Below are 26,971 nucleotides of genomic sequence, written 5' to 3'. Positions count from 1 at the left end.
AAAAAAAAAAAAGTTAATCATGCCCATATAGGTTGCCCATTCTAAAAGCATTTCAGAGAGCTAAATGTCATCCTTCACTATTGGGGTGCTGAGATATTCAGTACTATGGAGTCAAGTTACTTAGGGCCCCAATCTTGCCAGATGCTAAGCACTTTTCTGAAGCTGCTTTTTTAACTCATAAGAGATGATCAATGAAAGTCAGGAATATCATCAGCATCTTGCACTATCACCTTAACACCTGGAGAAATTGTGCCTTATACTGCTCTACATTAACTGTGCTCCAGCCATGAGTTATTCAGTCAAATAGCACCAGGACTATAGCTCTAGTGCCTGATCAGAACCTAAGGCAGAGTGAGAAATGTTTGTGCTCTGTGAATAAACCCTTCGTGTATTGTCCTGTCCTCAGGAACTGGAAACATGATTAACTAAAGCACAAAAATCACAGACCCATAGAAAAGCATGGCAGAAAGAGACCACTGGTGGTCATCTAGTCCAACCCCCTGCCTGAAGCAGGATCATCCCTATCCAAACCTTCCCGTACAAGTCCTCATCTAACCTATTATTAAAACTACACAGTCAGCACTGTCAGACAACCACAATGCATAGCACCTATCACAGGTAAAAGCACAGGGAAATGGAGTCACTCTCCTGCTGCTGCAAGGTTTGTTAAAATACATTTGAGAGATCGAAGCAAGAGGGCAATACCCCCTTCTATAGAGGATGGCAAAATCCCCCACAATTCACACCAATTTGACGATGGGATAAAATTCCTTCCTGCCTTACAAATGTGGCAGAGGAGCAAGACCCACTATCTAGCACCCTATGGGCTTTTTAACCCTAGCTCTGGTGCACCCGATTCAAAATATCCAGCATTGGATACAGTGCTTCTGAGGAAGGTGAAATAAAAAACCTAGACATGTAATAGCAGGAAGGGGGGAAAAAGTCTCTCTCAGCCCCATGCATCAACCAGCAAACTCCAGAAAGATGGTGAATATCCACAGTAGAGCAGAGGCATAGTTTCCTGACCAGTGCTTATCCAAACTTTTCTTGAAAACCTCCAGTAATAGAGATTCCCCAACTTCCAGAGGCAGTCTATTCCATTGCCTCACTGATCAAACCATGAAGAAATTTTTCCTGATATCCGATCTAAACATACTTTACTGCAACTTCAAACCACTGGATAAATATAATTACAATGTATTACCATACATGTGAAATACAGTTTACAAACCGTGCTCAAATAAAGTATCAGTCTTAGATACTCCTGTGGCCCTGATTACCACCACATCTGCCCTCCTCACAGTCTTTAATATCTTCATCTTCAAGCACCCATTTAAGGGAAGGAAGTGCTGTTATCCCCAATTTACACATGAAGAACAGAGGTAGTGACATCACACCTGATATCTCTGGTAAAGCTGGGATCTGCCCAGTCATAGGCTGGTGTCCTAACCTCTGGACATTCTTCCTCTCTACTGGTACCACAGATAAGAATGTAGTAATCATACTGTACTACAAGGTAATTTAGGAGGTAAAGACACCATTTTATTACTAATGCACAAAACCAGCAGTATGAAGTGCAGAATGTTAAAACAAGTAGTATTGTATTAATGCCCCTAGAAATTCTGAGACTATTCCTAGCTGTCTGAAAAGTGCTACTTATTCCTTCAAGCTTAAATCCCAGTTAACCACAAGAGGGCACTGACAAACCTTGTCTTACCCAAAAGACCTTGTCTGCCAAGAGGGCACTGTTTCATTTTTAACAGATGCTGAGATTTAAACAACATGTAATGGCAAGGTGCACGCTCATACCATACCTTTTGTTATTTCTTTGTTGTCACTAAGACCACCACAGAGTGAAATGGCAATGGAGGGCAAATCTCTTATTCCATCAGAGACACTTTCAACACCACTGTCAACACCTGAACTTCCAACAGACTGAGGAGACTGATTGGTGGACCGTGGTCCATTTTCATTTCCATTCTTATTATGTAAAGTATTATCACCACTGAAAAAATAAATTGGGCTTTTAGTCCTCATTGCTTTCACCCTCATAGAAACAAACACTATTTTACATGGTAATTGTCTTGCCTAATAAGAATTTAAACTCCTTACTGAACACAAAAGCTCCACTGCTTCATCTATGTACCTCACCAGTACAAGCACTTTAAAAGTGTTTGTACTGGTATAACTTTGTGCATAGGATGGGGAATGTGCTAAATGCTTTTCTTGTCATGCTAAATTATGATATGAAATGAGAACCAAAAAATTGTTAAAAGAAAAACTAATGAAAATTAAACCAAAAATAGCAATGATGTGTTTTGGCTCAAAACACATTTTCACAAGCATATACACTGTAAATATCACCCCAAAATAATATTCCATAATGCTAAATGTAGATGATTGCAAACTGTAGAATATTAAGATGCTTTGAGTAATGAATAAGTAATACTGATATTAACATTAGTAAATTCTAGGTCAATCAAAAAGACTACCAGTTTCAGACAGGGTCTTATGCACAAGTGTAGAATGCTTTAAAAGCTTCAAGAATACCAGCTTCTCTATGCATAGTTTTGTTTATCTTTCTCCAAATCCCATTAAACTTAGACTTTCTTTCAGGAAACACAAACTAATCATGACATGCAATAGAACTGTTTAGTGCAATGACAGCTGAAAAAGAACCTGTCAGGAGAAGATGAGTATTTAAATACTATTATTTAATACAAACAAATAATGTATACTTTTTGGGGAAATACAGTGCAGCAACTTCCGGATCCATGTCAGTGAGGTCATCTAAATAGACACCATCGGCACCAAGATGCCGACTTCGTTTATCTGTAAACACAGAATAAATGAATAAGTGTTTTCCAGATAAAGAACTGGAATTAAAAAAACAACAACAGTATGGTTTACAAGTTCCATAGTACAGAAAACATATGCAGATAATATGAGGTAGAAAGAAAATATATGATTATCATTGCAAAGCCAGATGTTTCAGTCCTGGCTGCTGAATTCAGATTTGGCTTTAGGTGCTCAAATGACTCAGAAAAAGGCTGAGTTTCTGAGGTACTGAACCCTTACAAGTCCAAATAGAGCCGACTGGGAATTAAAATCATTGACATTTTAGAATGCTTTGTATGTATTGCTTTCTCTCTAAGGTATTCATTTGCTACTGTCCCTCCCACCCTCCAACTGTGAGGACCTCACAATCTTTGATATCTTTAGCTTCATAACTTCCCTGTGAGTTGGGGAAATAATATTATCCCCATTTTATAGCCAGTAAACGGAGGCACAGAAAGGCTGAGGTTCATATCCTCAAAGATATGGTAATCAAAACAGTTAGATCTGGGCCTAAGTAGCTTGCTTCAAGACAGCCATGATAAGCAAAGGACGTGAACCTAGGTCTCTAGTGAGTCCCCTCTATACTGGGCCACCTTTGGTCTCTTGTTATAGCTAATGTCAGAAATGGCAAGGTCATGATATTCTGACTTAGTACTGTAAACTCCCATTAGCTTTCTTTACCCAAACACACAGAACTCCTCATATTCTAATATTTGAAAAGTGATCCAAAGAAGATAATTTAAGGCCTGAATGCTAGGTAGAACAACTCTGTAATTTCTATCCTCAAAAATGTGGAACTACTGAAGGGGCTGAGAAACAGACTTGTGATAATGTTTTCTGGTACAAAGGTTAAAGCACAAATTTCTGATGTTTTGGATAATCCCTGGAGAATTTGGGGTCTACAAAAATATAAACTGTGAACAAGTAAAACTCATGTAGATATTATGGGCCAGACTTGAGTCTACTTATTAAGCCAAAAGTCAACTTAAGCACATAAGTGCAATTCTACTGCACCTCACTTGAGTCCTTGAAAAACCATTAATGCAAAAGGTGGGTAGGTCCTCCTCCTCCTCACTGGGTTTTTGGTTTTTGTTTTGGGGGTTTTCTTGTGAGTCAGTCTCAAGGATAAAGTGGCTGTTGTTGCAAAAGTAGATGCATTAATGGATTATTAGGGACTTGAGCAGGGTGGAATAGAATCACACTAAAATCCAATTACACACTTAGTAGGTGGAACAGAGTTTGACCCGGTAAACTTATGGAAAGATTATTTGGTATTATCTTTGGCAAATAGAAATAAATTAATCAGACAGAATTCTACCCTATGAACTTAAGAAGATTATGTATATGCTGAAGAGACCTGCAGTTGCTTATATGACATGAAACCACTTACTTTTGTAGTATGTATAATGTTTACCTACGAGACATTCTGAAATGTCTTTTTGAGGCTGGGGTGTTCCAAGAGATAATGGCAGAACATCATAATGGCAGCATTCCCTACAAACACTAACATGCTTGTACCATAAACTTCTGCAGTACCTGGATTTTCTGCTAGGGAAGAGTTCAGTACAAGTTCTATAGCCTTTTTCCTGTGCTTTGATCTACTAAATGTCAGAAAAACCCAAGGGATAAAATCCTCATTCCATACCTTTATTATTAAAGAGCATGCACAACTAACCTGCATTTAGCTGTTGATGATGTAAAATGCTTATGTATTTTCAGCATAACCTAAAACGATCTTATTAGTTCTGAATGTTCTAGATTAGTGTGTTTGAGCACAGAATATCTTATCATACTGGGATCAACAAGCAAAACCATGTACATACACTGTAGAAGCAAAGATTCTACCTTTCTTTTTGGAGGGTGAATCTGTTTTACTAACTGGCTGAGCTAAGCAAGCTGCAGCTTGTTTTATGTCTTCATTTGCAGGCAGAGGTGCTGCAACTGCTCCTGCGGACTCTGTCTCTGGTTGATTTATCTCAGCTGGTTCTGGCTGGGGCTCCGTTTCTTCAGGAGCTGCAGTATCTGCCTGTCCAAGAGCAGGTAAAGGAGATACACTGCCAAACTCTTCTGTAGGAGCACTTTGTATGACCCGAAAGTGAGTGCTTTCAGAAGGATTTACATTCATCACACCAGCTTCTTTAACCTTGAGTGAAGTGGACTATAGGGGGAGAAAAAAGAAAACAGATGAAGATCAAGAGGCACCTGAGGAAAAGGCAACACAAAGTTCTCAGGGTGCTATACAAAGCTCTGTTTTACAATGCCATATTTGACTTTGAGTTCAGTGGGAGGTAAGAATACAAAGCTATCCTTTGAAGCTGGATAAGTCTCTTAACACTGATAATTTGCAGGGAGAATTCTCAAGAAAGCCAGTTATAGATGAAAACCTGTTAACTAAAACACACTCAGAACATTTTGTATTAACTTTCTAATACAAAGAAAGGAGAAGCTTTCTTTGTTGTCTTGGTGTAGTTTCGGCCTGAAGTTTACCAGTTTAGTGTGGCTTGGCTTTGGTATTATTCACACTATACATACACTTAGCAAACCTAGCTTGGTATGGTATTGGGTCATTGATTTGTATATACACCAAGTAGGCATGTATCTTCCTCTGACCTGAGTGCCAAATATTGAGCTTCTGCATTTGCCCGCTGTTGATACAACTTGAGTATTTCACATAGACTGAACAGCTGTGTTCTGAAAATTAATAAATCTGTAGCAAACATGCCTCTTAGTTCGTTGCACAGATTATATTTTCTAAACTCTATCAGTGACTTAAGAATCTAAGTCCCATTGACTTTTACTGGGTTGTAGGTCCCTCAAACATTTAGATCCAGAATTTTTAAGGTACTAAGGACCTCCCACAAACACCTTTAAGTATCTAGATCTTTAAAAATTTCACCCTGTGTCATGTATCCACAGGATAATCACAAAACACAATGCAATTGTATGTGCTGGTTTCAGTTACTTAAAAGGAAAAAAAATCTGCAATGCAGAATTACAGATGGAGCCAAGATTTTCAAAATTAACTAATGACCTCAAGTGTTCATCTTAACACTGTGAAAGAATCCAATATTGAAATATGGTTAGTCAGCAATTTCTGAAAAGCCCTGTAAAGATTTCTGCAGTCTGGCATCCAAAAATCAGAGCTCCTAAAATCACTAGTCACTTTTCTGAAATACTGGCCGGTAATTTTATATACAGATGAACCCTGAACAACAGCACTCCAATCAATTCCCATAAAGTTCTACAAAGAGTCCTTGTTCCTCCCTTATCAGGAAACCTGTTGCTGTTTGGTGAGGATGAGTGCTTCTGAGAAAAAAAACATTTAAAAGCTTTCTGAATTCCCTCATCTGGTCATCTGTTAATAAAATCATTTAAAATGCAAACTCTGGCCATAGAATCATAGAGAATTATGGAGAAGTAGGGCTGAGAGGGACCTCCATAGGTCATTTAGTCCAACCCCTGCCTGAGGTAGGACCACCACTGTCCAACTATTCCTATCCAAATCCATAACCTAACCTCTTAATAAAACTACAATCAACCCCGACAAGACAAAGGTAAAGCAGGAGGACCATGGCAAGCCAATATCCTGCTTCTGTAAAAAGTTGTTAATATATTTTCAAGAGATCCCAGATAGAGGGCCACACGCCCCCCTGCTACAGAGGAAGGCAAAAAACCCCAGTCGGTACCAATCTGATCATGGGGTAAAATTCCTTCCTGACCCTAAACATGGCTATAGACGGAACTAACGTTTAGCTGCTTCCAAAATGGAGGGGAGTTGCCACACACCATCTATTTATGCTGTTAAATATTACCTCTGCATACCCCTGTCGGTATTGAATTAGCTAAATCTCTGTAAATTTAACTCTGAATGAAACTGGGTTAAAGTTGTGAAACTGGGTTAAAGTTGTAATGGCTTTTGCTACACTTGTATCACTATGTGGACATGCAGATTCAACAATTACATCACACAGTTACTACACCATCTCATAACCGCTCAAGGGTTGTCCTGATCAGAGCAGTTGTTTAGCATTCTACTGTATTCCAATTAGTGATAAATATATGAATAAAAACAAGGACATTTAATTCTATACTACTGTGTTTTTCACACAATGCCTTCCTCCTACAGAAGTAGGCCAAAGCCTGAAGTTCTAGATAGAACACCCTATGACACCTTCAGCACTTTCCTTTCTTTCTCTATACCCATCTCATTTATACTCATATCTTATCACTTCTTCTTCTACAGTATTTTAGAAATCTGACCCTTTCTGTCTGACCCAACAGCTAAAACTGTTGTTCAGGCCTTGAGCATTTCTCCACTCAGTTGGTGCTTTTTTGGCATTCATTCCAAAACCTCCACTGCCCCCTCAATCCAAAGGAAGCTTCTAAAGCTATCTAACCATGCCACCCACCTGCTTTGAATCCATCTCAAATTCTCTCTCCTCCATTGCAACAAATAATTTATTGTTCTTCACTTTCACAATTCAGCATAAATCAGCTCTGAAACCTGACATATAAAATGTAAAACTATGCACGTATGTCATCTGTCTGAAACAATGTGAGTATACAGGCCCTGTTAAAGCCTTGAAGATAGAACAAGTTTTACATCTGATACCTTTGCAGCTTGAGGTAGTTCTCCCCAGGCCCAGTGCATTTGTGGGTTATTCTTCTGTGCTCCCCGGTCCAAAGGTTTACTGATTAATTCTGAATCACTTTTAGGAGTGGGAGGCCGTGAACCTGAGGGACTGATAGGGGAAAGACGATTTTAAAAGTGCTTATTACAAAAAGATAAGTAAAAAGCAGCTGGATTATGCAGCACACGTATTTCTATTATAAAGGCAACCACAATGTGCCAAGCACTTTCAGAACAGTTGCTCACCCCAAAAGTGCAATATCTAAGGAGAGTATCAGGAAATCAGGTATCGAGGGAAAGTGGTAAACTATTTATAAAATATACATTAATTATATTAATTGTCTAAATAATCATTAGTAACAAGAAGCATTGTTTTTGTATACAACTTCATATAAGCAGATCTTCTGGAGGGGGTAGCAGGAGTAACATTATGGACTAATTCAAGGACAGGGTTCCATTCATATAACTGAACAGAAGAAATAGTGATGGTTCCCGCAGAAATAAATAATGGAAGGCTTATGGATGCCAGTACTGTCAGTGCAGAGGTAGAATACAGAGACAATTCAATAGGATTGTGAAGCTGCATCCTTTTAAGCAGTAGGCCCTCTTAAGAATATAGTTGATCTACTGTACTATTTCCATTTTTACTTTGTTACCCATTCTTAAGGCTTAAATTTTTCCCTTACGTGCATTTGAAGGCTGTCATTGATGCCAATGGAACTGTGGGTATCTATACACATGCTCTGGGGTGTTGGGATGGGGGCACATTAATTAGGGGAAGCTCTGGGAGAGAGGCTCTCATTAAAACACCATAGTGTTACATGTATTCAATGGTTTGTGTTTCAAAATGGTGGTGGGGGTGCTTTAACTAAAGTTCATTCTATGAAATTTAGTTAAAAGTGCCCCCACCACCATTTTGAAGTGTGGGACATGAAATACACACAATGCTGCAGCCCGCTGAAGCGTTCTAATTAGAACACTCCAGCAGACAAGTCTGCTCCAATGTACTCTAATTGGAACACATCGGAGCATGTGTATAAGTACTCTATATGTCCAGAATTTGACCTTTCATCTTTCCTACTGGAAAACTGGTCAATCAGTTGTCAAACAACTTATGTCAAATGTTTTTAATAATTAAATTGCTAGTTTGTGACATCATCTTCTTTACTGCATTAAAGACAATGCATATGAATGGTCGGGTCAGCTACTAATCATTTATGATTCATAGATTTTGAGACTGGAAGGAACCCTTTTACTATCTAGTTTGACCATCAATATAATGCATGCCATAGGTTTTCACCCAGTGATTCCTCCAGTCACTCCCTATCGCTGGGTAAGATGTAGCATCTCTTTGGGATATTTATCCGATTATGATTTAAAGAAACAGAGAATCCAGGTAAATTGCTCCAATGGTAGATTATACCTTCTGTTAAAAAGGCACTTCTTACTTCAGTCTGAATGAGTCGTAATCAAGTGTCTTACTGTAAGTACAAGTAAGTAGCCACCTAATAAATATGCAAGAGTCATCTCTAGGAAAACACCTTTTCCTAGGGATTTACAAACAATTAATCTTTATGTTGTCATAATTTTACATGTAAAGAGATAAAGGAACAGATTTTTAAAGGTATTTAAGCACCAAAACATGAAAAGTTCCTTGCTTAGTTTTCAAAAGCACCTAGACACCTAGCCCCCATAGAAATCTATGTAAGTAATGAAGCCAGGATCTTTTAGGAAATTCCACCAGGCATAACTATGCACCTTTAGACACACGCATATACTCCAAACTATGGTTCTATAATTATGTCTTCATCCCATAGTTAACCAGGGCATTGACCTGGGCATTACTACAAAACCAATCTATACAGAATATCTCTGAATGAGGTTTAGAGGTACACAATGAGGTTTAGAGATTTAGCTAGTCCATGCTATCTTATCCAGCTGGAGAATATGTTAGAACCTAGCCCCTGTTTTAACTTGGTCTGGGACCCATCCACTTTGCAGTGATGATGGATATCATAATTATTCAAGTGCTGGCAGTTCACCAGTTCCCTTCACACAATTCCCCTCAAAGTAGAAACAAGTACTCTTGCCACTGATGCACTGCAGTAAGGAAGATTTCTGGACAACCTGGCACACACACACATAAAGGCAAATATAGAAATTTGCATCTGTTTTGAGCTACCCCTGGTGTGCCAGTCATTTAAATGATCAGACCCAGCCCATATCACTTGTCCCCTGTAATGCAGTAAGGCAATAGCTAAAACTTGAATCCTATAATCCTACTAACCCCACCCATTTCCCAAAATGAAGTGTGTGATTTTCATGCAAACACAATGGAAATTCATGCTTCCTCAGTGTTTACTTTTGTAGCTATTTGACTTTGCTTAAATGCAGTGAGGGTATAATAAAGTTTAAGAGTTTAGAAGGCAATGGCAGTCCATATTCCACAATACTTTCCCACATATTTCTCCTTGGGATTAGCATACATATACTAATGTACCTTTAAAAACAATGTAATAATTATAATTGGAATGTCCACTTAATTTCAGAACTGCAAAATCAAATCAGAAATGTAAACATGCATGAGAAAGGCAAAGGGTAAATACTGCATTATTTGAAAAGCATTCTACTTAGATCAGTTGGACCATTATGCAAGAAGCAAGGTAATTTTCCATACCATCCACAAATAGCAAACTGGTATTCGTATCCTTAACCTTTTGAGGAGGTTTCTCCCTCAGAGAAACATCTCTGGCTTTCTTCCTCTCTAAAACGCACCAGAATCACCATGATTCCATTTGCACTGGGGAGCCAATGGCTAGCTATAGCTCTGTTGTACAAACCATCCTTTAGGAATATATAAAGCACTGATTTTATGTGACTGAAAGCCTAAAAAAGGAACCAAGACCAGTAATGAAAATGCACTGCCTCCTTGGGATCTTGCCACTGATCCGCGTGGAAAGCATTTCCTCCTTCTCTAGCCTGTATTTGACTTGTCTGGCCCGTCAGGGTTACCCAGATGAAGAAAGAACACTCTGCAATGGACAGTGATTGGGCATTAGTAGTAAAGGAAAAAAGCAGAAATGTAAATGTTCTCTTCTATAATGTGGAAATCCTTCCTTCCTTTCCCTGTTTACCGTAGCACACTCAGTAACTTCCTTTTCCTTTAATACCATGTTTTCTTGTAACATTAAATAGCTTTTCTCACAAACTCAGTAACTTCCTTTTCTTTTAATACCATGTTTTCTTGTAACACTAAACAGTTTTTCTCACAGGCTACCAAGACCTCTAAGGTCTACTAATACAGGAATTAGTTCTGACTACTGAGTTCATGTATATAGACTCCTCCCTTTACCCTGGTGTCATACACTTTTTCCTTGCTTCATGCTGTGACTTTTAAAATACTGTTCACTTAATGCTGCAGATTCTAAAATCAGTTTAAATAGGTCTCCTCCCAAGATTTTTTTTAAAACAACACTAGAACAAATCAAATCTTGGCTAATGGCTTGTGCTAGGGCTGAATTTGGTTCATTTGGGACCAAAACTATGTAAGGCTGAAAAGCTAATGTTTGTATCCTATCACACAGGATTCATTTCTTATTTCTATTTTCTTGCTGTTGGGCCTGGTAGGTTCTGATAGTGCTCTTCAGGTAACATATTAAGGTTGGAGGGGGGGGAGAGCCGGGGAAGGCAGAAAGGAAAAGTTCAGAAAATACTACTGACATCTACTGGGACCTAAAACTATAATTCTGCAAAAAAACACAACACTCTGTTCAGCCATTAAATTCCATATTATGGAATCTAGGGCTGAAATGGGCAAAGTAATGCTTTCTTCATCATTGCACAGTGATGTGCATGTGTAAAAGCAGTGGGAAATGGTTCAGTAATACCAACAGGAGTGATGACTTTCACTTGTTACCTGTATTGTGATGGTGCACGGAGCACTGGTTCCCATAAAACTATATTGAAAGTGGAGTCCTGTTCTAAAGAGCTTACAGACTAAACTTAAAATGAGAAAAAAGTGGATATAGCAAAGAGACACAGAGATCACAGAGGAACAGTAAGACAGTTGTGTAGACAGGAATAAGCAGGAACCACAGCACACCGACCGCCTGTCCAAATGTTTAACAAAACTGTTATTTTCTTTAGGAAACAGGCATTCCTTTACTTAGAAAACAATGGGTTGATTGTGTGAAGATACTGAGGGTATCATTTAAGGCACTTATGATCATTTAAGCCAAGGCTGTGCTTGGAAAAAAGATTCTGAAAACATAGCACTGGGGATCTTCCAATTGTATTACCATCTGTTAAATTACACATAGTTTGGCTTTATTTCTAAGTATTAACACCACTAGTGCTGTAAACCCAGCCTGAGAGTGGAAATTCAAGCTTTTGTTTTCACACATCCACAGCAGTGATACAGTTGGTATGGGCTGAACCAGGCCCTCTGTGCAACCCGTCTATTCTCAGATTAGGTCCTCAAGAAGACTTGTGAAATTCCCTTGAATTCAGTATGTCATTACAGATAACAATAAATGAAGCACAAGAAGTTCATCTGTGCTGCCCAAGAAGGAATGGAAACTTTAGCTCAGTTACAATGGTCAACAGATGCAGTTCTGATGTCATATTAATTATATACTACAGAATAAGGCGGCACGAAACAGCAGCTTTCCGCTTCGACAGAGCCGTGCTTCGTTTCAAGTTTTGTTTCATTTTGCAAGCACTGTTCTGTTCCATTTCATCAAAACGGTTTCGCTGTTTTGATACTGTTTCAACGTTTTACCCATGGGCTATAATGGGGAAGCACAAAACAGCCTACAACTTTGTCATTTCTTCCCTGATTCTGATTAAACTTGCAGGGATCATAGCCCCTTTAGGGGGCATGAAGCCAGCCAAGTTTAAGTGAGATTGGTGCAGAGGTTTCTAGGAAACTGTGCCTCAGGCTGCTGACAAGCAGGAGCCAGGGAGCAGGAGCAGCGTCCTGTGATCTGGCAGGCAGATGAGGGGCCCGCACCCCCGGGAGGAGTTCGGCAGAGCCCCCACAGCCCTCCTGGGGGTGCAAGTGGACCCCCGATCTGCCTGCAAGATCACAGGTCCCTGCGCCTGCTGCCTGGGGCTCAGTGCTGGGGAGCTGAACCCGGCTGAGGCAACAGCCTCCCCCAGTCAGGCTGAGTCCCCAGCTTGAAACGAGTCAAAATGGCGTCGAAACGAAACAGCCGGTGAAGCTCCGCACAGCCCTACTACAGAACTGAGGAACTGAGAGTTTTACAGCATCAAGCGAAGGAAGGCCACTGATCACCACAGTGCTTCCTAACAAAAATAGAGAGAGCCTGAGCCAACAATAAATATCAGCCAGGGGTCCAACAAAGAAATCATGAAAACAGTCTCCTGACCCCAAAGTATGAGAAAGGGCAGTTGGAAAGAAGAGAAATGCAGCCTATCTTAGGCACTTATATGGCACCTTCACCTGAGTATCTGAGCACCTCACGACTTACATCTGTTTATCCTCACAACACCCACTGTGGAAATAGGAAATGGAGGCAGTAAATGATGTGCCTCTTGTCACAGAGAAAAAGTGTAGGGGAGCAGAGGCTTCAACACAGGTCTCCTAAATCTTAGGTTAGTGTCTTAACCAAATGTTCTCCCTGCTAAGTCCATCTAAGTAAAAGCTTCCGTCATCAACCTAGTGAAAGACGGTAGGAAAACAAGGGGGAAAAAGCTTCCTTTTCCTCACTGCTCCATTCTCACCATGGATTTGGTTTTGCTCCTTCTCTTGTGTGATTAAGTGCTAACTCATGGGGATTTTTTCAGGTATTCATGTACAAATACTGTAGTACACTTGAGGAAAGCAAATTTTGGGGGAAGATTTCCTGTTTTCTGTGGCATGGAAATGCCATTTAAAATAAATTCAAAGATAAAAAGTCTGTATTAATCACTATGAAAAGACTTAATTTTATACCACCCAGTCATCTTGGCCATTATGTCCCTGGATGCTTTCTTTTTCAGTTTTAATTCAGGTTTTACTGTTGATCTTATCACAGTTCAGTGCAGGATTTCTCTGGACAAGGAACCTCCCATCAGACCCCACATGGGAGATGGTTAGGAAGTAACTAGCATTTTTCCTCCGAAGTGGCCGGGTTAGTAGTAAGAAGCTTGGTTAATTTCAGCAAAGTTCATGTACTGTTAATGTGTTAAAGGATTAATCACAGCTCCAAAGGGGAGGGAGGGGAGAATAACTGCTCTACCTGTCTGTAGCAGGAAAGCGAGAAGATTGATGAGGACAAGAACTAGATAGGCCTCCATCTGCTGGAACTGTGAGATGAGAGCATGGCCCTGTGCACTCTATAGGCTGACTGGACAGCGCAATGTGTTAAAAAAAAGAAAAGAAAAATGGGAGTGTCATTATTCACAATCAGCGTGATTTTAACACAACCTCTTTGGGTGTTCAGTAGCCATTCCATAATGGGAATATACACCTCGAGTTTCCAAAATCTGTACACTGCAGTCAGTAAGCAAAAGTAGCATACAGTGCAAAACACCAAAAAAATCTCTGCACAAGACAGACACTCACAACAAGATCTCGTACAGAAAGAGGGCAGAACTGACACTGAACTAGGTATGTGGGGAGTAACATGATTTGACTCTGAAGTATGCATATGAATTACCTAAGGAAAAAGACAGAGACAATACTGTGTATATATTTGTTACATATAATTAATATTCCATATTATAGATCTACCTTCATATCTAAAGAAATAGATTTTGGAAACAAATATGAGAAACTTATTTTCCAAAATCTTACTTTTACGTACTATGATGCATTCTTGAAAGTTCATGGAGCAAACATGCTCAAAGTACAAAAAAACCCAGGTTTATGACAAAATTCATTACAATTATTCCATAGTTTCTGGATAAGTGACTTCCATAGTATTTTTACCACACTATATGGTAATTATAAATGGGCCCAACCATCAGGGAGTCTAAACATATGAATAAGGGCTACAATGTATGTTATTTTTGGATAACTGATTTTTTGGTTTACAGGAGCATGATTCCAACTTCAGAGAACAACAGTGGATATATGTCCAGGCGAATAAAATAAATATACCAGGGTTCAGAACAGCAAAGAAAAATATAATTATAATCCACATCTGCAGACTAGAACTAAGGAAAAATTTTCCTTAACGTCATTGCATGCTGTCTGAACTGGACTACAGAAGACATCCTCTTATTATTGACAGCAACAATGCTTTGCTACAATAAAGCTTGGGAAGGCAGCAGATAAAACTCAAATATAAGACTCTTTAGGGAAGGGGAGCCTGTTTGAGAAATCTACAGGCTCAGACTCTACTGCTACATACTGTACCTTTGAAGGGGGGACCATTCCCCATCTGAATGGGGATATGGTGCAGACTGAGAAAGGGTATTGTGCGCAGAAGCATTTTTCTCTGATATTTCATCAACACACACATCAGGAACTGACTTCCTAAGGGTAAAAAAATGTGGAAGTTAAAAATAATCATTGAATATTTCACATTCAAGGTAATATTTGACACTACCACATATACATTATAGCAAAAAGCCACTCAAGGTGGGATACAAACCAAACAGTGGGAGAACCACTATCTGACTCCCTGGCTGTGGTCCCCAGATGATTAAAGATTATTGTTAAAAGTTTGTGGTGCTATTTCTGTTATTCTTTCTGGTTGGATAAACTTTCTAGGGTAAGATGTTTTCTCAGGGCCAAGTGTCCCTCACCCATGGGCACCTATACACATGCATTAAGGCTGCTAATCGTGGTAATTAATCATGGTAATTCCCAAACTCCAGCAGAGTCCAGCATCATGTGTATCAGCATGAAATGGTGGCAGGGCACTTTAACAAAAGCTTGTTCCACAATCTTTAGTTAAATTGTCCCCACCACCATTTTTCAGTGCGGAGACACTGATATATGTGATACTCTGGTACTTTTAATTAGCACTCCTGCTTCCTGGAGCATGTGTATAAACGCCCCATATGTTTTGGTGGAGGGAGCCGAAAGTCAGAAGTGGAGATGGAAATATAGAAGAAAGTAGCAGGTGGGTCTCTTGTAATACAAAACTGGGATTTCCAGAATGATCGCACCAAAAATGAGTTGCTATTTTGAACTAATCATGACAATTGTTTAGCTATTGTATAAAATATGAGGCCCCCTCTCACATTACAGGTATTGTACAATTAACTGGTTAATTGCACAATTACCTGAGACCAGATACATATGCAAAGTAGCAATCATATGATACAAAGCTCCAACAAGCTATAAAGGTAGACCTCAAAAATGTGTACTCACTTTATAGTTGGTTGTTATTGAGCTTTAATGTATACGTGTAGCAGGGTTTCCCCTGCAGCTGGAAGCTCCATCAACGACAGGGCTCCCAACTACAGGGTGCAGCTCCCAAGCTCTGGGTATCATGGCAGCTGTGATTGCCAGGCCTGGGAGTGCATGAAACCCCCAGGCCTACATGAGGCTTGTGGTCCTGTGGCTGACAGGGCTCTGGATCCTGGCTGAGCCTCACACAGACATGAGACACAACTGGGACCCAGAACCCAATGTGGTTCTCTCAGTCCTGGCTGTGCATGGCCTCTGTAGCTAGGAACCCCCTCAGCAAAGGGGACTCCCAGCTGTGTGTGTCTGCTTCTTGCCGATGCAGGGGAAGCCCAGAATTGGGCTCCCCCTACACCAGCAATAAGGTACAATTGGGTCTAATGCATGATCCCACAATCGCACCTCCTGCTGTGCACATGTGGCTTAGCAGGAGGCACAACTGTGTGGGTCATGCTTTACATCCAATCGCACCTTTACCTTCACATGTAGAAAGGGCCTAAGGTCAATTCCCTGGCAAGGCAAATAGGCATAGCTCTACTGAAGTCAATAGAGGAATGCCATTTTACACTACATAAGGATCTGGTCCTTCGTTTTGATTAGATTCCTATTTATAGTTATAAATTGTCCGTGCATTATAATCAAAGCAAAGGGAGTCTCTCTTTGTTAGTTTCAATTCAGAATCCTTTGGGATTTCACAACTAGTCTGAAAGGTTTGGTTATTAATTTAGAAGAAAACTTTCACCAAAAATATAAATTAAAGTCCTCTCTGAAATACACAACAGAAACACCAAACCCTACAATTTGGCATTAGGTCTGCTATGAAAGGAGGATACCTGCTGTTGTCCAATAAGTCACTCTCTTCATCTGAACTAATCTCTATAGGAAACATGTCTTCATCTTCTGAAGTGTCTCCATTGTCTTCTCTTTTCAAGCTGTCTATTTTATGGGTAGATTTTCTCCTCTTTTTCCTTCTTTTCTTCACAGAGCCACAAACTGAAGAGGTTTCTATAGCAGGCTGAGAAACATGTACTTGAGTTTGTGCTTGTGAGGATCCACTACTGTCCAAGCTCCTGATCCAGTCTATTGAGTTCCTCTTCCGCTGTGATTCCATTAGAGCAACTCCCTCTGATAGAATGGGGGATGTGGAAAGGTGGTGAGGAATTACCTCCTGAAGAAAGATAACAAAATATGTGGCATATTATTACTCCAGGCATTCATAAATACAGTTCTAGCATCTGATTACTCACTGTTCATTTGTCTAATATCCTAAGTGATTAAAAGTAACCAAGGTCCAAAATAACCTTTCTGCATATAGGCTCTATAGGGTCCAGGACAGCAAAAAAACAGCTTCAGAATGCCAGTTCTTAAAACAAGCAAGGGACAGCACTGTATTCAAGATACCTTCCAGATGGCTAATGCTGGCCAGTCAACTATTCTAGTCTGTATTCAGTTGATATTAAAAATAAGTCATAAACAGATACTCAGTCAAATACCCTGCACTAGGAAAGTTCAACTCATGTTCACAGCTCATTCCTTACTCTCTAATAAGCTAAGACTGCTATCTCAGGTCCCAACATCCTGATATGTGCTCTGGATACACAATCAAAACATACGATTCAGATCTATGTCAAATATTAACATGTTAAAATGAATAAAACGGGCTACGCTCTGCTATGTTCTTGCCTGGATGCAAAGAGGGGCATGGGAAGTTTCCTTACCCCAATGGTTCTCAACCTTTTTAGACTCAAGGCACCTGTCAGAAAATTCCAGCTCTTAGCTTTCACTCATTTCTTGACTAAGGATAAATAATTAAGTAATTCTTCTCTTGAAATAATTTAGAAAGCCCACATGCTTTTGACATTATGAAAATGTCTGGGTCTATCCTGTGAATCATATGTTGCTTTTTTTTTTCCTTCTGCACAACGTACAGTGCTAAGGTTGTGCAGCACCCCATGGTATTTTCTTAAGGAGCTCACAGCATCCTGGTTGAGAATCAACTACTGCCCTTCACAGTCTTTCCCCAGAGGTCAGGAATGATTACTACCACTTTTATCCATGAACAAAGGGACCGATTTTTCCTTGTACCACAATAAGCTCCAGTCAACCTGTAGGGCCAAACAAGGCAGACAGGGCCCAAGAAGTCTGTGCACAGAGAAACATGGTGTTTTCCTCTTCCACGGTCACTTGGGGCTCTGCTTCATACCACAGTTCAGGTTCTTGCTCTTAAGACTCAACAACCAAAACATAAATTATGTGATTTCATAGATAAAATTCAATGGGCTCAAATTCAATGGGAGTTCAGCAGCCCCTTAATACCCTGAACAGCAAACTTTAGTGATGGAAACATGTCTTTCCTAAGTCAACAACTTTACTGCCTAATCATGCTCCTGTGATCTGTGTGCAGATCACACTGGTCTCAGAAAGAAATGGGAAGTCAGCACATATATACCAGCAATGACTCTCACTTGTATCAAACAACGTGAAGATTTCCAAGACATTAAAACTGCCTTCAAAACTTTTTTTTTAGGAAGCATGCCTCCACATCTTGCTTAGTTAACATATTTAAATTAAAAAGTTTAGGAAGTAAAATTGTATGTGTGCAATGTTCAAAAGATGTTAAGTGCACAGTGTTAACTGTGTTTGTTTCATTCTGGACAAACAAGAAACTGGAGCATATTTTCACAGAGAATAACCTTAAAAGATTTCCCAATCACTACATGGTGGATAGGGTAGGCAAAATTAGTATGTGCCTTATATACATCACCAAGATCTTAATCACACAAATATTTGCACCACAGTCCTTGTTCAAAAATGGTATGGCTGATGGTTGCAGAATCATTCATTTAATGGCACAAGCTCCTTAAGCCCAACTGTTTAAAAGAGCACAGCCAACTTAAGTCCAATTGTACAGTTGGTCCAATAAAAAATAACAAAAAAAGCCTTGCTTCCAGACTTTTCCTAGACCACCACAGCTACAACAACACTCCAACCCTACTAAAAGAGCATGTGCACTTTTGCATTTCTGAAACATTCAGTGGACATATACACATAAGAGATTTGGGCAACGTAAGTTCCGGACATAAGTAAATCACTGTTTTGCAAGTGTGTCTCTGGGCATTGTGAAAGCATGCTTGGAGCACACATAATTTCATACACACTAATGTACAAACATAATGAAACGTACTTGGCCTCAGTTTATCTCTGATCAATTATTATTGTCATTTTTAATCAGTCTTGCAAAGAGATCCAATTTCAGTCCAGAAATGGCTATTCAATCCAACACCAAATTCCTATATGAGATAAATCTCCAGCAACTATCGTAAGTACAAACTGTATAAAAAGTATATCTTATCAACAAAGTACTCAAATTCAAGTACTCAAGTAGTCAAATTCAAGTATATCTTATCAACAAAGTACTCAAATTTGCCATGGTAGGATGCACACCAGAACTCTGATAACTAAAAATTATTATTGGACATTACCTGATCATTATCTGTTTCCTGTACGAAAAATGCTTCTCCATTGTCCCCTAGTTTCATGTGCAAATCTACAGATTCTCCATTAATTTCTATGTCAACCTTGGGAAAAATATATTTTGAATTAAAATCAAGCAGTTTGCAATACATGGGAATTCTCATATCAAGTCCATATGCCCCATATTCTGTGTCCGAAGTTACACAGATGCTTCAGAGAACATGAATGAAACCCAATAATGAAAAATAAATGCTTGTTGGGAAAGTGTCCTCCTAAAATATAATAGTTAAGGCTGGCTTGTGTCCTGATGCATGAGGTTTCATAATGATAAAAAGTTCCATTTCTTATGTAACTGTAGATGTATCATTATCCACATAACTGTCTAATTTCTTTTCAGTACTCTTAAGCTCTTGACCTCACTGACAGAAATTTCCACAGAGTAATTCTGTCCCTTCATGAGCTCTAAATGCTTTCAGATTCACCAACCATTCCCATTTTTATAGTATGAAAAAGGCCAAAAAGGAAACTTGATTATTTTATATGTCTCAATCATATCCTATTATTCATCCCCTCTTAAACAGCCCCAGATTCTTCAATCTCTTTACTTCTATTTTGCCACCCAGCCTATTAATGCTATATAATTTTTGAGATTATAATGACCATAAATGCAAATATTTTATTACAAGTGTTTATAGATTATTAAATTCATCTTTATAGCATGAAACTGAAAAACATAGAGATACCAAAAAATTCTGAGAAGTACTCTCATTAATATATTTATCAATATACTTGCATATTCCCATTAACATTAGCAAGTAGTAACATAAAATAGTTACATCTGATGAAATTATGCACAAAGCATGAGAAGTGCATTTTCATTCAATAAATTTGTCTGCTTGTTTTGTTTTGATTTGAACCCATTATGGTCAACCATCTATAAATTGTATTAAACTAATACCATCCGTAACAACCATTTTAAATAAACCTTGAAGCTACTTTTGGTATTTTATGACCTGCATCAAAGGAAAGCCTGAACTGATATACTGTAACATATTCTGTACCTACAATTCAATTAGGATTTTTTCACAGAGCAAAAAACAAATGTTGTCATACCACTTTCTCTCTAGAACGCAGAACCCCCATTTTCCCGAAGCGCACATGAAAAGGGGAACACTGGAGGTTTCCATCTGGCTGACGTACAACAATTATATCAATGCATCCAGACAATGTAGCAGGATTTAATCCCTTGTAGAGCTCCTTCACAGTGACAAATACTTGGCCTGCTAACTGCCCGACGTAATTCATGGTTTGTGCCTGGAAGAAAACACAAAGATGTATGCAATATCAGAATTTATTATCCTGTCAATACTTCTTAGGACTCCAGAGATGTTTTTTATTTGAGTAATCAGTTATTTTCATAATAAAAACAAAAGATATGATTTCACATACAGTCAGGAGACCCAGTTTAATTTATTTACAGTCAATGTACTTTGGAATGGACTTTAGAAGGCCAAAACAAAGCGTGGTTTGTAAAGCAAAGAGTTTTAACTACTTCCCAAACTTCAGAGGGTTGTTTTGTATCCAAACCACAACCAGACTTTCAGACTCTGCAGCTTCTAAATACTGATCAATTATTTTTCTTCTCCTAGTACAGAACTTTCTTTCTTTTCTTCTCAGTTCTGAGCATGCCCAGAACCACATGGGCAGGCAGTTGGCCCATAAGCAAGCAGCTGATCCAGTTTCTCCCACTGCCATTAAGGGCCATGTGTAGACGAAACGAGAGGCATCTGGGCACAACACTTTAAAGCGGGCTAAATGCTTTTGCACTGCTTTAATGGTGCTGGTGTTTGTACACCTCAGCAGCATATTTCGCATTAATTCCAGCTGCTGTAGGAAATTTGGCGGCATAATGCGCCTTAAATGACTTGGGGCGCAGCAAACTAAAACTCCTTTGAGGAGTTTTAGTTTCCTGCCCCTACAGCCACAGAGTGAAGCACTGGGCTCCATGCAGCTCCATGGCTCTGCAGGAAGCCCTGCAGGCAGCCTGGCAGCAGCCCAGGAAAACAGCTCTGCCCAAGAAAATCAGTGGGCCATGATCTTTTTATTCTTTCTCCCCCTGGAGCCTGCCTGCCTGAGCTGCGCAGGGGCACAGTGCTTACCTAAGCAGCTGCAGTGCCCCCTAGGACCACCCGAGCTGAGTGCCTATGGGCGGGTGCTGCCTGGAGGGGGCAACTGCTGCCGCAGAGGGAAGCACCCACCCATCCTCAGACCAGGGACCTCTCCACCTGCCGGCAGCTTGCCCTCCCCTCCCTACTAGAGAGGCAGGTAAGTCAGCAGGGTGTGTGCATGACACGGAGGTTTAATCAGCTCTAAACTGAAGCGGTGTTTCTTAAAACCCACTGTTTCAATTTAGGGCCCCCATTTTGTCTACACATGCCCTAGGTCACCACCTCATTCCCCAACCCAGTTAATAAGAGAGGCTGCAACACACAACACTATTCCTCTAGAAAACAAATCATATATGGTCATGTAATCAAACTGTACCACAATACATCATTAAGATCCCACAGCAATCTTAATACTGGCATTTCATAGGTTTTCAGCACTTGACTTTGCATACTATAAAATATGGGGGTTTTGGCCCAACCTTAATGTGTTTAATGTTACAGATAAGTTGTTGGTTGTTACAGGTTAATTGGATGCGTTCTTCCTGCCCTTGGATTTATTTAGTACAGTTATCTATCTATACGTATTAAAACATTTAGGCAAAATTGGAGAAAACATTTAACAGAATGATTAACTTAAATACACTTAAACTCTTTAGCTAGGGACAGACATTACACATAAACCCATTTAAGTGATTAGTAACTGGTTTAAACCTGTAACAGAACAGATGTTCAGTGCACATAAACCATCTTGAAAATAGCTGAAACCAGTTATCAGCCCCCTGCTGGCTTGCTTGCCTGTCAGTTTGCTGCAGGCAGTATGAAGAATCAAGAAGAGGGAGATTGAAAAGCTCTGTATCATCAACAGATGCATACACTGCACACACCCCTTGCTTCAGAGTGCTGGGCTGGGGCTGGGGCTGGCAACACTCCCACCCCTTGAGTAGCCAGCGGGGAAAAGCCTGGGATGGTGCAGGCAGACCTCCCTAATCAGAGGTCCTGTGGGAGCCTGGCCACACCCACCCCCTCAGCTCAGCATTGTAGAAGGGAGAGGAAGGGAAGGCTGCTCATGATTTAAATCACTGATAAAGAAGCCTTGATTTAATCATTGCTTTCTAAAAAAAGAGCATTCTTGCTGTTTGATATCCTTTATTCATCTAACTGCTTGAAACTTTGCACTTTTAGAGAAAAGTAAGGGCTTGACTGTGTGTGCACAAATGTGTGGAGAGACAATAGGGCTGATGGGTAGGTAATCAGGTCTCTTATCTCTCATCTCCATATACTGCTAACACAAATGTTACCTCTGGAGACAACAAACTCTCCCTATTCCTGAAGAAGGCTGTTTGTGTGCAAAAGCTTGAAAAGAACAATTTTTCCAACTATTTAGTTGGTCTAATAAAAGATTAAGGCAACTAAATAGTTGGTCACATCTACCCAAAGAGCCTTGTCTGCCTGTGATCTCTGGAGACACAAATCCACAGTTTGAGAACTGAAACTAAGCATCACAGAGACGTTTAATGGGATCTTCCAGACTGAGCACTGAATTTCATTGGGTGGATCAGTTTTCTTTAATCTTTACTAATCTATAGAGGAGCCTCTGAGAACCCAAAAAGACTGGACTCCTAATATAGTCCATGGCCTGTTGTAACCAATTTATAAAACGTCTAAAAATGTAGGAATATATTGTCTCAAATAGTATATAATTAGAAGTTATAATCCCTATTCCATGACGATATCTTTGAGCTTTAACATATCTTACATTAAAAGTATCTTTATATATTTATTTTTTAAAAAGCATCTTAACAAAAAAAAAAAATATATAATTAAATCAAAAAATCTGATTTAAATAAAAAATCCATTTTTTTTTTTAAATCGTTGATTGTTATCCATCCTGACCCTGTTCAAGATCATCAGTAAGGCTGCAAAGTCAAGCATGCAAAAGTTAGGAAATATCAGCATTAAGGTTGCCTCTTCAACCTTCATTCACCCTCCTTGGGCACTTGAGTATGATGCAGTCTGTAATTATATGATTATACCATCTATTCCTCAGAAACTTTGCTTCATTCAACACTCAGCATGAGCAGAGTTCTTTCAATGAGCAGCTTTTCAATATTTTTTCTCCTCATTACTCATTGCACATCCTCCTGCTTTCTTTACTGATGATAAAATTATTGTTTTCTATGTAAGTTATTCTATGGTGCTTGTCATTATAGAATCACAGAATCTCAAAAGTAAATTATTTTATTTTTGCAACATCTGTGTAAAATGTGGGTATAATGTTCACCATGTTACAGATAGGAATGAAGTCACAAAAAGATTAAGGTCTAATTTTGGGTGCCTAATTTGAAATGCTTAGGACCTGATTTTTTTCAGACTATTTAGCATTATATAACATTTATACGCTCAAAAACACAGATTCCATGGACTCCTCTTAAAGCTGTGAGAGTATTTTTGCACTGTCCCCAAGGCTTGCATCAAAAAAAAAATGATATACACATATTAACCTTGGTTTCTTTTTTAAGTTCCCCTTTCTCTTCATCTAAACAGTCTCATTTCATTTCCCAGGCTACCTATAAGTCTCCTAACCTAGCAAGTTATAATGTTATTCTTCCAAGACCTTCATCCCAGCCTCCATCCCACTCTCCAGTTTCTTTTTCTAGGCATTCAGTCACCTCCAGCCTACCCAACATAATATTTTAAGTCTCCATGTGGAGCCAATCCCAGTTCCCACTTTCCAACTCCTCATTTGACTTCCCTCCCCTCCAATTCCCTAACCTCTGGTCAGTCCCACATCCCTGTTCTCAAATGGCTCTCACTTCCAGTCTCCTTTCTTTTTGCTCTCTTCATCAAGTCTAAGGATGCAGACAGAAATGCAGCTTCCCACTGTAACTGACAGCGCTTTGCAGAAAGCATTCTGAGCTACAACGATCCCCTGGACAAACAGAAGTTCACTAGCTGCTGGCTGCAGTCTTCAGCCAGTTTCCCCTAGCAACAGCCCCTGCTCCCTGCCAGCCTGCCCTGTTTTCAGAATGGGAGGGGAAAAGGGAGCTTGGTCTAGGGCCCCGAATGACTGCAGTGGGGCTTGGGACACAAACTCCAGCGTGCAGAGGCAGCCATCTCACCCTGCACACAGATCAGGGATCACGTGCCCCCCAGGCCTCCACTGGGGTGTGTGCAGTGGTGGGAGTCCATCCCCCCACCATGTGCCTGGACAAGCAGCCCGGGCTCTGACTCTCCCCTGCCCTGGCCCCAGTGGGGCCCCACTCATTCGGTGGCAGGGGCCAGGGAGGGGGATTGTCCCAATCACCGTGCCCGGCACTGGTGGCAGAAGGCGCAGCTCACCCCAGCCATAAGCATCCCACCACTCCCAGACTGCATCCTGGCCACTCCCCATGTGCATCCCATTGCTCCTGAGCTGCCACAGACTGAGATCAACTGTCAGAGGCTCCCCGATTGACCCGTCAATTGTGATCGACCAGTTGGTGACCACTGTTTTAGGGGTAACCCAGCCAGCACTGCAGGGTGATCTGGGTGAATTGGAGACCCCCACCTCAGGAGGCACTCCAATACACCCCCCACCTCCAGCAGGGGTTAAAAAACCCCCAGACCAAACTTCCTTTGCTCTCTTTCCCCTCTCCCATCCTGAGGACAATGACAAGCAAACAGGCAGCGCAGACACAAGTTACAGAAGACACTGTGTTTTGAAATGTCTTCATCTGACCTCTCGAGCAATGAGGGTTCAGATTTTCACCCAGTCGGCCATTTTTGAAGGAGTCTGTAGCTGTACACTTGTGTTTGGTCCTGGCAATAAACCACTTTTTGTGGCCAGACTGTGCAAAAACTGTCACTTCTGTCTGTGCCTTGTCTCCCCTGGCTTCTGATCTTATCCTCATTGCCTAAAAAAGGATGCCACAAGTGGCACAGACAGCTTCTCTGTGTGACATACAGCAGACTGGGGAGGGAACAAATAGTATAATGACAGATAGAGCAGGGAGCACAAAGCAAAGTATCAGATCAAACAGAGAACCCAGGCCAGGAAGAAGAAAGCAGAGCAGGTTCTTGGGCAGGGAGCAAAGGGCAGGGAGCAGAAAGCGAAGCAGCAGATTGGGTAGGGGAGAGGAATCAGAGTGACTCTCAGGGCTAAATTTGTGGTATGTATGCCACAAAGATTAGCCTCCATTGTATAAACAGTCCCAAGTTCTCCTACTACCTTACAGTCCCTCTTTTAAGTTGTCTCCCTTTCCTCCACCCAACTGCTGTCATTCCTGAGCTGTTCCCAGACATCCATCCCAAAACCTTATCCCATCTCAATCTCTCCTGCAACCTATTAACTCCCAGTCTCCTCTTGTTTTTTTCCTTCACCCACAGTGCTATTTTCCTTATCGCGGGTTCCCAGTCTCAGTTATCTTGCTCATAATGGTGACACATTCTCATTGAAAAATTCAAGGACTAAATGGTATAATGAATAATGCATGATGTTTATACAGGCAGTCCTCAACTTACAACTCTTCGAATTACAATGAACGGCACTTAAGAAGTTTATATATTGACACCCTGTTTCAACTTTCCAATGTGGGTCTCGACTTTACGATGCTGGATACAGCTGCATCCAGCTGGGAAGTCTGGTGTGGTGTAAGGGGAGGGGGAAGAGAAGGGCTGTGGGGGGGCAGATCAAGGCCCCCTGTGGCAAGTTGCTTGTCTGGTGGCTCCCACTGTTCATCTGGGAGGGAATGGTGGGGGGCATGCGAGGGGCAGGGCAGGGTGGGTAAGACCAGGGCTGCACCAGGCTGCACCTGTTGCTGCTCACCCAGCCAGGGCAGGGCAGATGCAGAACAGAGCTGTGGCTCATCGGGGGAGGGGTGGCTCCCACTGCTGTACGCTGCTTGTCCAGCGGTAGCACAGCAGCCCCATCCTGCACCTGCCCCACCCCAGCTGGTGAGCAGTGGGAGGGCATAGCCCCCACTCTAATAGCAGCCCAGTGCAGCCCCAGGAGCCACCAGATGAACAACTTGCCCCAGCCCCAGCCCCTCCCTCACCATGAGGAGCCTTGATCTGCCCTCACCACACCCCTTCCCTTTCCCCTCCCTTCTACCACACCAGACTTACCAGCTGGATGCAGCTGTATCCCTGGGCACCTATACAGTGCCTGAAGCCTGCTCCAATGCATGCTTATTAGCATGTGTAGAAGTAGACTCAATTAATCAAGTCTTCTGGAGTGTGGTATTTAGCGCGGGGCGGGGGCAGTAAAGGGCCACTGCACAGTCTCCAGAAAAGCGGCATGCAGTGGCAGGAGATGGTCCCCCCCATACGAGCCACAGCTCCATCCTGTGCCCGACCTGCCCAAGCTGGGCAAGCAGCAGGTAGGCATGGGGGGGATTTTGGCCCTAGATTGGGGTGGGCAGCAGGATGGGAAAGGGTGGGTGGTAGAGCGGAGGTTATAGGTGGGACCATAGCCCCCCTTTATGTCCTGCCACCTGCCCAGAGCACAGCCCAGTTAAACCC

The 26,971-nt window shown here is 41.0% G+C and overlaps 1 protein-coding gene across 3 annotated transcripts in view; it reads right to left on the bottom strand.

The window, feature by feature from the left end:
• Positions 1–26,971, bottom strand: part of LPIN1 (lipin 1) — an 85,115-nt gene that overhangs the window by 32,211 nt on the left and 25,933 nt on the right. For 2 of the 3 annotated variants that reach the window (XM_019520758.1, XM_019520759.1), the window contains exons 2-10: positions 20,418–20,618; positions 19,313–19,408; positions 16,664–16,998; positions 14,832–14,951; positions 13,711–13,818; positions 7,451–7,580; positions 4,684–4,996; positions 2,739–2,832; positions 1,815–2,005 (exon numbers count right to left, since the gene is read on the bottom strand). In XM_019520758.1, the coding sequence (XP_019376303.1) occupies positions 1,815–2,005; positions 2,739–2,832; positions 4,684–4,996; positions 7,451–7,580; positions 13,711–13,818; positions 14,832–14,951; positions 16,664–16,998; positions 19,313–19,408; positions 20,418–20,609 (1,579 nt within the window). In that variant the 5' untranslated portion in view covers positions 20,610–20,618. The remainder of the gene's footprint in view (positions 1–1,814; positions 2,006–2,738; positions 2,833–4,683; positions 4,997–7,450; positions 7,581–13,710; positions 13,819–14,831; positions 14,952–16,663; positions 16,999–19,312; positions 19,409–20,417; positions 20,619–26,971) is intronic. The other variant, XM_019520760.1, reaches the window with a different exon arrangement.

Source organism: Gavialis gangeticus, unplaced genomic scaffold, assembly GCF_001723915.1.
Source record: "Gavialis gangeticus isolate Ggan-Ray unplaced genomic scaffold, GavGan_comp1, whole genome shotgun sequence".
In the NCBI taxonomy this organism is placed as follows: domain Eukaryota; kingdom Metazoa; phylum Chordata; order Crocodylia; family Gavialidae; genus Gavialis; species Gavialis gangeticus.
Note: the sequence above shows the minus strand (reverse complement) of the source record. Positions and strands in the feature narration are given on the sequence as shown.